We start from the raw sequence: 13,063 nt of genomic DNA on the forward strand, positions 1-13,063 counted from the left end.
AAAACTCAATTTTGACGAGTGAAATATAATGACAAAATACGGCAAATAATTATTACACCCGGGATGATTAGCCAAGGCTGTTTGGTTTCCTCCACAAGCTGTATGAAAGATGAGAAACAGCCCGAAAAGAGAGGGATATCCCATCAGAGGTGGGGCTGAGAGTCAAAGATGGCCGTGGGTTAATCCCTTCGGGCGGTATCTCAGAGCGTATAGTGTAGCTCTATCGTCTCCATCGATATATTAATTTATTGCGCGTGGGGTAACCTAAGAACATAACCCATGAGCCAATCGATGGCTCTCTTCCCCGAACATGCCAGACAATGAATTCATCAGAGAGATTTTTTTTTCAAAATATCGGCTCACAATGAGTGAGGAATTTTACGTGAGTGAGGGGAAATTGAAGTTTTAGTTTACAATTGAGTTCTCCTTTATACAAATGTACATCACCCCAAAAAAGTATTTTGAGACTTCAAATGATTTGAAATTATGTTTTTTAATGTCTGAGCTTGAAGTCTGAAAATCTAAAGTTGAGCGTTTTGAAAGTCTCAAGTTGAGGCTTTTGAAGGTTCTCATTTGAGACTTTCAAGCTGATATTTTTGAATGCTTGAAGTCAAGTTTCGGAACTTGACTTTGAAGAATTTTTATTTAAAGAAATTTTCTTTAAATCAAGTTCTAAAAGTCCCAATTCAAGATCTTTTAAAGTATTAACTTGAGACTTTTAAAGGTCTCAACTTGAAACTTAAAAGTATCGACTTGAGACTTGAACGTCTCAATTTGAGACATTTGAAAGTTTCAACTTCAGATTTTCTAAAGTCCCAATTTGAGACCGATAGTTTCAACATGAAATTTATTTTGTTTTGTTGCAAGTTGTAGAGTGCAATAATGCTTGAAATTTGTATGTCTTCTGCGAAAAAAAAATATTTTACACAGAAGCATATAACGGAGACACTATGTCACCACCACTATATATTCCGACAAAAATAAGAGTGTGTGTTAATACCCATGAGATAAGAAAATGCTTTCGACACCAGTGAAAAAACGATCACTTATATCTTCTTTCATATAAGCACGAGCATGGAGAACCTCTGCCCTGCATTTAGTATAATTTTGCCATTATCCCCACCATGGCCATTATAAACCTCTTGGCCCGAAGGCTATATACAATAGGAGAGCATGAAGATCACGCGGGACTCATGATCATAATGATTTCGATGATGGTCGTTCCCTCTCGTTATTACTCTTTCCTTATACACTGGTCAGTCAAATACAAGACATCGCGCGCATGTTCTTCACTTTCGAGGGTTAAGAACAATCACTCATCGTCATTACTCACTTTTGCCATACGGTTCCCTGTTCTCTCATTTATTTTATGCTTTTTTTTTGTAGTTCATTCTGAATTTAATCCTCCCCCATCCCCTCCCGCAATCAATGGGACATTTCAAAGAGTATTTGAATTTGTTGATTGAACCTGTGACAGTGAAATAGTATTCGTTCCTTCCCTCTTTTTTTAATAAATGAATAGAGTTATTGTTGCTAATAAATTAGCAATTTGCCTCCGAATGGGTTCTCTTTTTTTAATTCTTATTTCACTATTCTCTCCCTCTATTTTTTCATGTCGTAGTGCTATCATCAACTGAAATGTCATCAAATTTTTGCGTATTATTTCGTTCTGTCAAATAATCCTACATTCAGACCCTCTTAAGACTCGAATTTGTTTTCAGTCCGGGTTTAATCGAGGTTCAATCAAGGTTCAATCAAGAGGGTATTTAATTAAGAGGGTATTGTTATCAATTTTTCGAGTCATGACTAATTCCATTTTGATGACAATTTTTTAAGTGATCGTTGAAAAATCGATTTATGGGAAAATATCAATTTTTCGAATCTGTATGAAAAATGGAATTTTTTTTTGTGTCAATGAATAAAGGTTATTAAAGTCTATTCATGAAAAAATTAATGAAATTCGATAAAAAATTTGAAAAAAATTTGTCTGTCATTTTTGGTCACATGATGCTATCTCGAAAATGACGGCAATTTTGCATCTCCGGATGCAACTTGAATATAAAAAAATTCCCCTCTATCCGCATCCCTTTTTTTCCTTCCATTCCTCCATTATTTTCAATTTACCCGAGAATATCGCACATCGGGCAGCAATAACGGAACACTAAGAGGCGAAACACGTGTCGCTTGTGTTATATGAGACTAAAATCTCGAATATTAGTAACGATGGGTTGCTCGAAGGGATGAGTACCACAGCCTGTAATATCATTCTCGCCTTATCTTTTTTATTCCTACTGTACCAGACTCGATCAAAAAACCTGACACCACGTGCGACAAAGTGCTAAAACTTTCTACCACTGTGACCGCGCACTTGTGGCACCTTCTAACCAATATCAAATTAAATGTTTTTTTTGTTTTTTCGTGAAGTGTCTGACAATTGACTAATAAATTTCAACCGCTCGGGAAGAATTTTTTCTTCAACATGTCGGTGGGTATTTTTTATATTTGGGAAGGTTCTCTTTGTGGTTTGGAAACTTTCCATTTGGGAGACCGCAATTACGTTATTCTATTGAATGTAAAATGGTTCTAGCGATCGAAATACCACGTGTAGCATTCGATTACTTTCCAATCGCTCGGTGGTCCACAAGAAATGGGTTTTAAAACAGATTTTCTCATAAATCCAGTGAAAAATGGTAACGAAAAAAATAATGCATTATTTTATGATTTTAAAGGTCTTAGAAATTTTAGAAAAGTCTTAGAAATTTTAAAAAGTCTTAGTTTGAAGCCTGAACGTCTTAAGTTGAGACTTTGGAACGTCTTAATTTGAGACATTCAAAGACTCATACAGAAAAAAAATTCTTGTTTTGATATTTCAAAGACTAAATTGAGACTTTCGAAAGTCTCAAGTTAAGAGTTTCGAAGGTCCTAATTTGAGACTTTCGTCGACTTAAATTGAGACTTGAATATCTCAAGTTAAAACTTTCCGAACTAAACTTGAAATTGGACTTCAAGTTGAGTTTTGAAAGTCTCAATTTCCGACCTTTCAAGTTCCAATTTCTCGACTTTTGAAACTGTTAATTTGAGATCATAAGTCTCAAAATAAAGCTTATTTTTTTCGATGAAGACTTTTCCACAGGAAATTTCTCAGACTTCAAAACAAAATCTTGAATAGCAACCACGAGCATTGAAATATGCAACAATGCAGCGACAATCGAGTTGATTCTACAGGAAAACTTTCACCAGTTATTACCCTATTGTTTCAATTATTAGTATCCAAGGTTTCAATCATTACCCGGTGCGTCTTCATTCGCTGCGGAGAGTGCGCACGGCCGCCATCTCACGTAGGCCGAAAGCACTAAAGAATTCCGAATAGCGATCCACAGATAACTTATCATCAACTTGAGCGAAAATGAAATGCAATTATTCTTCCACCACCACTACGTAAAACAAATAAAAAATGAGAATCGCACGATTGCATAAATTATTTTTTTTTCATTTATAGATGTTGAATTTTTTTCTGTCCCATTCGACATTCCGTTTTTCAACTAATTGTTTATAATCATTCTCATTGCAAATGCAATACGACCGATAAGAATTATCTATCTCAATTTATCAGCTATTAAATTTTCATATAATACAATAAATGATTTCCTCATGTTTTAATTTCCTATCATTTCCATTATATTGTTGCGTATTTAAAATAGCCATAAGTTAACAATTTACACTCTGCTGCCTTATTGCATAATTGACGTTAATAAAAATCTTTAAAAATTACCATTAAATTATTCATTTGCAGAAGAATCAAGCGGAAGTGATAATGAAAACCCCCGTCACATTATGTTAAATAATTTCATTGGATTTTTATTCAGAAAATAAAAGATAATTTCCATGTGTCAAAATATCCGAGGATTAACGCCATACCTATATTTACATTTGTCAACAGAATATGAGATAACGAGAGTCAGCGATTATCTTACAGTACGTGTTTTTTTCAGTTTAAATGTGGCACCGAGACAAAGGTGATCACTCCCTATAGCGAAATTTGGAATATGAGGAAATTGTCGGCATTCTGCAACAGTTGGAAGTCTGTAACGATCCAGAAGTTCGATGTCAGTGTAGAATATGTAATCGACAGTGATCCACTCGTCCTGATGTGTTGTCGCTTCGAGCTCTCCATTACTCTTTGAGTGGTTGTAAACACTCTTCAATTTGAAGGGGTGACTGAGAGCACCAGAGGAGAATGTCGCATATTCACCGTCAACTATCGCAATCTTTTGATAATCTGATGATTTTATGTCCACTTCGTTCGGAACTATATGCTCAGGTGATTCTCTCTTCTCATTGCAGTTCTTTTCACGGCTGTACAACTGTAAGAAATTTGCCAATTAATTTTTTTTTATTTTTTTGACACTTTAGTTTAGGAAAAAAATTCGACAGTTTTTTTTTGAAAATCGATATTACCATCGTATGGCCATCTCCAGACCCCCGCAATCTCCTCGTCAAAACATTGAAGTGCTGGCAATTATCCGTGATGAGAAGACAAGAGGGTATGAGGGAATTGCTCAATCGACGAAATCCAGACTCCTCGAGTTTTCGCCCCTTCCCCAGGTATTCAAAAGAACCACCAGTGATGAACTGATAGACTCCTGTGAATGGCTGCAGGTTAAAGTCCCCGCAGACTATAATTGGATGATACTTTGGACCTTCTCTGGTGAGAAATGAAGAAAAAAAAGAAGAAAGGATGTGTTAGCAATATTGAGAGAAAAATACGTTGCTCTCAAATAATTCTGAGATATTTTGAGAATAGCTCACGAGAAAGACTTTAATAAGCTTCAGGAAAATAATGGAAAAAATTATTTAAAAAAAATACAAAGGAAGCAGAATATTGAAGTTATTTATAGCACAACATTCGAAGCAATCTCTCTAAATTACTTCACAGTAGTTCTCCCTCTTCAGAAAATACCATTTCAATGAAATAAATGAGAAATATCGATTATTCTTTTCGCAAGGAGCCAAAACAAAACAGATAACATCCTAGAAATCCATCCCCAAATACAAATTTTATTTATATTCTTAAAAAAGGCTGAATTAACCAAAAGTTCACTTTCCCAAAGTTGATTTAACCATGTTTTTTTCTATTTATGAAATAATCAATTGTTGTTCGTATAATATGACAATCATAATGATCATTACCTCGTATTCTCAATAAACGAAAGCCTCTCCACTTCAGCAAAAAGTACCTGCGTCTGTGCAAGTCTCACATCACTCCTTTTCGGATTATACAGCAAGTGTGTCGTGGATATGACGATGTGGGTTTCAGGGCATTCCTTAAGTGAAAATTTAGCAACAATTCCCACATTATCTCTGTTGAGAATGTCCGAGGAGGTCTGATGGTACTCCACATGCACGTAATCCACCAATTTCAACTGACTGCGACGAAATAGAAGCAGCAATCCATCCCCCGTATCGTTTGTGCGTTTTTTATAGAGATAATCAAACCCACTTGTCTCGAATGGCAACAAAAATTCTTCTAGATGATCGAGTTGCATCTCTTGAATGCATATTACCTGTGAAATAATTTACCCTGTGCTGTATCCAGTAGCAAAGCGGTGAAATAATTCAAGTCGACTTAGCTCCTGAGTTTTCGAGGTCTTTTGATATCTCTGAATCGAAGGGAGATATCGGAGTTTTCGTAATGATTTGCCAGAGATTTTCGTCTTGAATTTCACTGCACGGATCGTTGAGTCTCAAATTTAAATTCGATAATTGTCTTTACACTGCACTGGATAATCTCTTAATATCGAATATAACACGTTGATTACTACGTTTTACTCGGTGGAGGGGTTACGATGATACGAAATTTGGATTGAAACTCTAACAGCGACGATTGTTCTGGAATAGGTGTAAACTATTCAACTGGTAGATTTGAAATTCAATAAATGAGTGTTATGGATCGATTCATACTGAATTGGAAAAGAAACTCTTCGATTGCCCATATTATACTAATCAATAGGTGATTCTCTGACTAATAAATGTATACTCTTTGTTTAGTAGATTAACAATGAGGGTCTCGTGGGTCTCCTCCTGGCCTGATCGTTTATTTACATTCGAACTCTTTCGTTAAATGCGAAATTAGACGATGAACTCTCCTTGAATTTCCTCGCGAGTTACTCGATAGAATACTAAAATCTCGTTACGTTTCAAACAGACTTTTTGCAGCTATCAATTTGCTTCACAAAAAAATGTTATTCCAAGAATATTGCTATCTGCCTTAGATATCGAGATATTCAGTGAAAACTGACCAAAGTCGACTTGAACTGTTTTACCGCTTGGCTGCTGACTTTATCCTCTCCATTATCATTTTTTTCAATAACGCATTTCAACTGACATTAGCTCCTGCTTCGATGATTTCCTGCTGAATAAGTGGCTTTCGGCATTCCCAGCTCAGTGCATTTTTGTTATGGTATTTGTACAAGTACGAATGTGTTTCCAGTAAATTTTGGGCTAATATATTGTACGTTAATAGTCGAAGGATAAAGTCACTCTCTGTATTGGTTGACGAGATTCCTGTAATTGAACCAAAATTAAGTGTAATCATGGCATTAACTAAGGATATCCAAGTACTTTGGCTATTTTTCAATCTTCCCAACTAAACTATTGATTGATAAAATAATTCAGAATTCGAATGTTTAATTGACGATTAATTTAATGATTAAAAAAATGCAGAGTAAAATTCACCAATCGCCCAGTTGAAAAAATTACGTTTCCGAAAGTTTAAACAATTCCAATGATTCATTTATAAACAACGAACATTGAAAAAATAATTACTCTCTGCAAATTGTGATTTGAATAACGCTGAATATTCATGATTGTTTCAATTTTTCTCACGCAATTCGCTTGACAAATTTGACGATTGAAAATTGCATGCACCAAACTATAAAAACACTTGGATATCCTTTAAAAAAATACATGCAGAATATAAATTACCATTTCCAACAGATTTCCACTGTCGCAGCTCTTTGTAATTTTTCCTACTCATTCCATACTGAAGACTCGCCATATTCTGCACAAAATTATTGGACATTTGACAATTGGACGACTCATTCTGGGCAAAACACAAGTCAATAAACGGCTCCATTGTATTCCCCTGCTCCTCTCCCTCGCCAGAACTAAATTTTGACCTCAACAAATTGATGTACGTGGAGTAGAGTGCCTCCGGCACAGATGCACACTTACGAAGATTACCAAGCAGCAAATGTTTGAAAGGTATTTCCGACATATGAAGAATCTGTAAAGTCACGATTGTAAATTTTTATTAATACTCGAAGGTCGTATCTGTGGACAAAACAGAAATATCAGCACTAATAACGATGATAATAATGACAATGGGGGTCGGGAAAAATGGGATAAACGTGCGTATTGTACCGACAAATGGGTGAGAATGAGCCAGGAAAAGAGATGGAATGGGTCATACGATCAGATGCGATGTGAGAAAAAAAATTGCGTCCCGAGGTGTTTAGAAGTCGTCAATGTCACGAACGCAACACTGACTGACACACTTGCCACCGTAATGACCCTGATGGAGCGTAAAAACAAGAACGCGGAGAGGGAATATCAGGGTGTTTGTTGACAACAGCATTGTTTATTGTCGAGAGAGTAAAATGGCAGTGATGAGCTGGGATTTTTTATTCTCGTACGTACCTTTAATGCCTGGTGCAGTGTACCAATGTGGACGTAACGACAGACTACATTTGCTAAAGGCACAGTTGTCACTAGTTTACACCCTGCGATCATTTATTATCCGAAATTTGAATTAACGTATCACCAGGATTAGCCGTTCCATCAATGTGGGTTTTTCGATTTTTTTTTTTGGGCGGTCAGAGGGTGAGAAATTGCGGGCAATTTGCGCAATTGTCAATTTGTGTTCTCCATTGTGAGGAGATTAATCGGTTTGTGATTTGTCTCGTGATCTTTGCGGGGCATTTGCTGCGCGGGCGAGGGAATTTTGAGGTTAGGGGACAGACTACCCGCTAAGGTCACACCGTTCCGCCGAAATTTCACGGCGAGTTCCCGCGCCAACTCCGGGTATTCTCGATATTTCGAAATTGATAGGCAACGGGTGTTGTTTTTTTAACTGGCGAATGTTTGAGTTTTGGGAAATGGACGTTCGAGCGACTGTTGGGGAGACCTCAGAGTGATCGCGAGAGATCCATTTCCTCAAAATGCTCGTTTCTCCGAGCAATTGTTATCTATTTCGGGTGGGACAATGAGGGTGGGAACAACAATGTTGAGCAATTGTTGAACGTGCCAGAGGTCAAGTCACGGTACAATACCTTTCAGACGACGATGGTAAATGCGCTTTTGTTGTTATGCCATTCATTTTTCGTCTTTGTTGTGTATTTGGGTGACGAAAATATGGAAAAATTACGTTTGTGTGGCCACTTGGGCCGACAATTCTCCCGTAAAAGTTCATGGAATGACACTGTTTTGCTTCCGAATGTATGAAATTGAATTTTTTTTTTTCGAATGTAGGTATTGTTGAGGGCTATCGATCGCCATTAATTAAAACTCAATTCATCGATTAGTTTTTTTAATTTTCCAATTTTTTTGAAAATCGGTGGGCCCACGATAACTAAAAAAATGTTCGGAATTGGTTGAATGGCGGCTTGAAATTTTTTTTTTGTAAAAATCGCAAAAATGAACTTCTTCCCCTTCTACTACCCTTGTTCCCACTTGTTTTTCTTCATTGAAATCAACAAATATTATTGTACGATAGAATAAGCTGTGCAAAATAATAAAAACATTCTTTTTTGCTTTATCTCCAATATTTCTACTCTGATAAACAAAATTGAATAGAATAGGACAGCATAATAATTCATTCCGTAAATTTCCAGATGTATGGGTCCTTTTATTACATGAAATTAAAAATATCAACAGTAATAATACAATATAACAATACGAGAAGAGATGTTTTTTAAATTAATGGCACGATAACAGTTATCATGCAATTACGTGAATGATCAATCCCCAACAAGTGAACCGAAATAAAAAAATCGTCCAAAAATAAATCTTAAATGTCTCCTAAAATTCTCTACTTATCAATTTCTATAAAAAGCGCATTCTCACAAATTCACGAGCACATACTTTTCTTCACATTTGAACATACGGTAGTAGTTATTACTTGAGATAAAACGTTTGAGGAATTTCAAGATATGACTCATTAATTCTTCCGGAGAGAAAGGCACTGAAATGATGAGTATCTACTTCGAAGCAATACCAGAGGGTCTCGAAGAATAATATTCCCACAGCCTCATTGAATATCTATTCACCATCGGCGGGCTTTGCCGAGATTTTCAGGGTATGAAACAGCCAACGAAGTTGATGATTTCAATCAACAATCAGAGATCCCGGTGTATGCTGAAAGCAGCACCGAGGCCCCAGCTCAACTCGTGGCCGTCGTACTTCTTGTACAGCTGCAAGAGAACATTTTTCATTTTAAAGTCACGAAAATTCAACAACGAGCTAATGAAGAACAGAGGATTCCGGGGAATTGTTCCTTGTTCACCATTCTTCTCTTTTCCTTACGTTTAATTTAGTTGAACTGTCAAGTCCGAAACAGTCCTCCAATAATACATAAATATACATCATGTCCAGGCACGCGAAGGGCTGATCTGCATTTGGATAGTTGCAAACATCAACAGTTCCGTTGTAAAAAGTACTGAGTGTTATCACACCACCTTTGAATGGATCAATCAAGCCGGCCTGAATATGCAGGAGAAACACAATAACATAAAAGTATGAATGAGAAAATTTGCAGAGAATAGTTGCAATGATATTGTAAAGTACGGGGCCCATTTAATGATAAATGACTTTATTAAAAGAATTGGGGAAAAATGAGAGATAAACGAGTGGAAAATGGCATTTTTTGCTGAAGTTTTGTCATTGTCCAAATTTAAACTTTAGATTTTTTTTGTTATATCGCCCCAGTATGTAACAAAGTTTTTCTCCAATTATTCGCTATTGTTTATAAATGAGAACAGCAATTCCTGCTTTTTCTACAAAAAAAGAAATTCATGTCCGAAAGGAAATAAATTATTGGCATGACTCTTCGAGAAAAATCTCCCAATTATTTAGAATAAAGGAAAAATATTCTTCCGAGGAGAATTACCTCAGTGGCACGATCAAAGTAATAAGAAATCCCGTAGATGTCCCGTTTCCTCAACCCGACAGGTCGATCCTCAGCACCGCTGACAAACTTCTTAACAAGATTCTTGCAGTCTTCAACCCTCACAATGGGCCTCTTCTCATCCGCCCCAGCATAATTCTGTGTCTTCACAATTTTATAAGACCCATTGACTGGGCCCTTGACCATGTAATTCCGCCCCCCATAACTCCACTCAGTCGCAATAATAGGATTAATGCATTCCGATTTAACTTGAATAATCCCAGGGACATCCGTTTCCTCAGCGTTTAGATCTAATGTTAAAATGGCCCTTCTGGCCGCCAGCACACCCATGCCCAAGTAGCTATGAGTGTAAAGGCTCAAATTATGGCTAAAAGCATTGATCGTGTAAATATGATTATCAAGTTTCCTCAAATCCTCTTCATCAGGCACATAAGTAACTTGGGTAGACCCACCCCCTAGATCTAGTACAGCCACGGTGCTTCCAATATTGTGCGAGCTCAGACGATTCAGCAGAAAATTGACAGTGAACCACGCGTAAATTCCCTCGTCAACGCCTCCCATCAGCGATACGGCGTTATCAGTGATGAGAAAGCCGGAATTTCTGAAGTAATTTCTGCACTCATCGAGAATAAGATGAGCCTCTGCTTCAGGCAGCAGCCTCAGTCCAGCAGTTGCTTTCAGACTCAGGGGCGTCTGCGACCAGGCGTCCTCTGGAATAACAGCTTTGGCTCTTTTAATCAATCTCTCCAGAGATTCGATCATGTTCTTGGCATTAGTGTAGCTGCTCAAACCCGGTTTTATCTCTTCGAAGAACTCATTGTCCAGAATGAGATCTCCGTTGATGATGGAGGAGTGAAATGTGAAGGCTAGAAGACGAGTGCCTGTCGATCCAGCATCGATGATCGCAATGTAGCGATACTTCTGGAGTTTTAGAGAGCTTGCTATGCTGTCGATGGCGGACGAACCGAATCTCGTTGTACTGAGATCATTGGCTATTGCTAGGTATCCCAGAAACAATATTCCCAGGATGAACAACAGCATTATTGGTCTGCGGGTCAGCTGGCGGGAAATTTTCTTCGGACGGAGGGCCGGTGCGTTTGACGAATCATCGTCGGTTCGAAGCTGGAAAGGAAAAAAGGAAGTTGGAGTTGAAGAATTCTTTGCGGTGGCCCAACGTTTCCAGGGAAGACCTCAGCATAGCTTCTTCATTATTCCGACGTACTAAATCATTACGAATCAAACAAATTAAAAACCGGAAACATATATTCTTCTAACTCTTCCTTTAACTGTACTTGCACTCTTATCTTCTCAGTCTGCATTCTGCTATGTCAGTTAACTATAGTTTAACTATTGTTATTCTGTTTTTGGTTATTGTTAAGCTCTCAGAGCTCTGGTTTAATTCACTTAGAATTTCACTTGAATTATTTTTATTTTCTACTCACAGTACTTAGGGGAGGATGGGGCAAAACGGCCCCCCTTCAATCGTCAATATTTTCCGATTCAATAATCCGATTGGGATGAGTTAGAGCTCGTTTTGAAGAATGAAAAATTATCTTCAAAATGAAGTTGAAACTGGGAATTTTCACAATGTCATTCACAAGTTATTGACAATTGAAGGGGGGCCGTTTTGCCCCACCCTCCCCTACTTATGTTACTTTGTTAACTATTATTAATTATTTGTTGTACAGCTATTATTACCGCTATATTCTATTGACTTCTTACGGTGTCATTTTGTAAGACAAAACTTACAGTAAATAAAGTCTATCTATTTATAACTAATGTAAAATAATGTAATATAAAAATAATATAAATATAAAATATAAATATAAATATAAAATATAAAATATAAAAATAATATAAAATAAGTCGGGGGTATGGCCGAGTCGGTAAGGCGTCCGCCTACAACGCCAGAGGTCCTGAGTTCGAAACCTGGCACCGGCGAATTATTTCTGGATTATTTGATTTAGTTAAATAATATAAGGACACCATTAAGAATGTTGGAAATGAAGTCATTGTATTCTGATCATTCACTTGAAATACTGTCGTAACATCGTAGCATACAAGTTACCAGTTGAGTAAAACAAAATTCAATCCCAAGGATAAATCAGTGTTAATTCAAATGGGGCTGCAGGATAAATAAAAAATTATTCTTCGGGTCAAATATTGAAAAATTATGACTTGTACGATATAATTGACCCCGATGATAAATTTTACCCTGGGGTTTATTTGGACAACAGGGCTTGGTGCAACCGGGCCACAAAAATTTACATTTGATATAATTTTTGTATATAAATCAGGCCAATTCCATGTATAGAATATAATTTTCAGAATACATATTTTTCCGTATGAGAGTTGGTGCACGAGTGCACTAGCTCAATTGATAATGAAAATAAAAAATAACAAGAATATTTTTTTTTCTCACGTCTAAATATCATCAACATTGAACCACGTGTACACAACTCCTGATAGAGATAATTTGATACATAAATTTTGTTCGATCAAAAACAAAATGTAAAGACCCAATAGGATGCACATGTGACTGAATAAATTAAATTATAATAATATACTTCAGAATCACAATGTATCTCCCACAGATAAATATAACCTAAAAATCCACTGAAAATTATTATATTCCTCAATTATTTATTATAATACTATAACATGAATGCTTACAGGCATATATTGCATGAAGCCAGGCTTACAAATATTTTCCTATTGCCTCGAAGGAACTGATAGAATACTGATGCTGATACGATGGGATAAGATGTGCTTCTTCACGTTTGACATCATCACTAGACATCACATTCTATATATAACAGAATGTCAGTAGTCACGTGGTCCACGTGGCCACCGCGAATAGTCAAACAAGATGATGGAATA

General features: G+C 36.7%; 2 protein-coding genes across 3 annotated transcripts; both read right to left on the reverse strand.

Moving 5' to 3' along the window:
- Positions 1 to 3,832: 3,832 nt before the first annotated feature.
- Positions 3,833 to 8,182, reverse strand: LOC107036871 (protein angel). Of its 2 annotated transcripts, none has more exons than XM_015255099.2 (6): positions 7,699 to 8,182; positions 6,985 to 7,285; positions 6,386 to 6,564; positions 5,191 to 5,564; positions 4,459 to 4,705; positions 3,833 to 4,364 (listed from the first exon to the last, which is right to left on the reverse strand). In XM_015255099.2, the coding sequence occupies exons 1-6, from the start codon at positions 7,789 to 7,791 to the stop codon at positions 3,966 to 3,968; spliced, it is 1,593 nt and encodes a 530-aa protein (XP_015110585.1). In that variant the 5' UTR covers positions 7,792 to 8,182; the 3' UTR covers positions 3,833 to 3,965. The 2 variants fall into 2 exon arrangements, with proteins under 2 accessions (XP_015110585.1, XP_015110586.1); XM_015255100.1 differs by lacking the exon at positions 7,699 to 8,182 and adding an exon at positions 7,472 to 7,540.
- Positions 8,183 to 8,884: 702 nt separating this feature from the next.
- LOC107036816 (ectonucleoside triphosphate diphosphohydrolase 5) lies at positions 8,885 to 12,971 on the reverse strand. Its single transcript, XM_015255013.1, has 4 exons — positions 12,857 to 12,971; positions 10,166 to 11,305; positions 9,583 to 9,759; positions 8,885 to 9,470 (listed from the first exon to the last, which is right to left on the reverse strand). The coding sequence occupies exons 1-4, from the start codon at positions 12,869 to 12,871 to the stop codon at positions 9,396 to 9,398; spliced, it is 1,407 nt and encodes a 468-aa protein (XP_015110499.1). The 5' UTR covers positions 12,872 to 12,971; the 3' UTR covers positions 8,885 to 9,395.
- Between the last annotated feature and the right edge of the window lie 92 nt (positions 12,972 to 13,063).

Source organism: Diachasma alloeum, unplaced genomic scaffold (assembly GCF_001412515.2).
Source record: "Diachasma alloeum isolate Michigan unplaced genomic scaffold, Dall2.0 Dall_scaffold_00211, whole genome shotgun sequence".
In the NCBI taxonomy this organism is placed as follows: domain Eukaryota; kingdom Metazoa; phylum Arthropoda; class Insecta; order Hymenoptera; family Braconidae; genus Diachasma; species Diachasma alloeum.

Bases quoted from the DNA above. Each gene is read 5' to 3' on its own strand.
- LOC107036871 (XM_015255099.2), bottom strand. From the start codon at position 7,791: ATGATCGCAGGGTGTAAACTAGTGACAACTGTGCCTTTAGCAAATGTA. The intron at 6,565-6,984 runs GTAATTTATATT...GTTCAATTACAG, and splicing joins GTGGAAATCTGTTGGAAATG to GAATCTCGTCAACCAATACA. The intron at 4,365-4,458 runs GTAATATCGATT...AATTTCTTACAG, and splicing joins CTGGAGATGGCCATACGATG to TTGTACAGCCGTGAAAAGAA.
- LOC107036816 (XM_015255013.1), bottom strand. The intron at 9,760-10,165 runs GTAATTCTCCTC...CTGCATATTCAG, and splicing joins ACTTTGATCGTGCCACTGAG to GCCGGCTTGATTGATCCATT. The intron at 9,471-9,582 runs GTAAGGAAAAGA...GTTCTCTTGCAG, and splicing joins ACAGTTCAACTAAATTAAAC to CTGTACAAGAAGTACGACGG.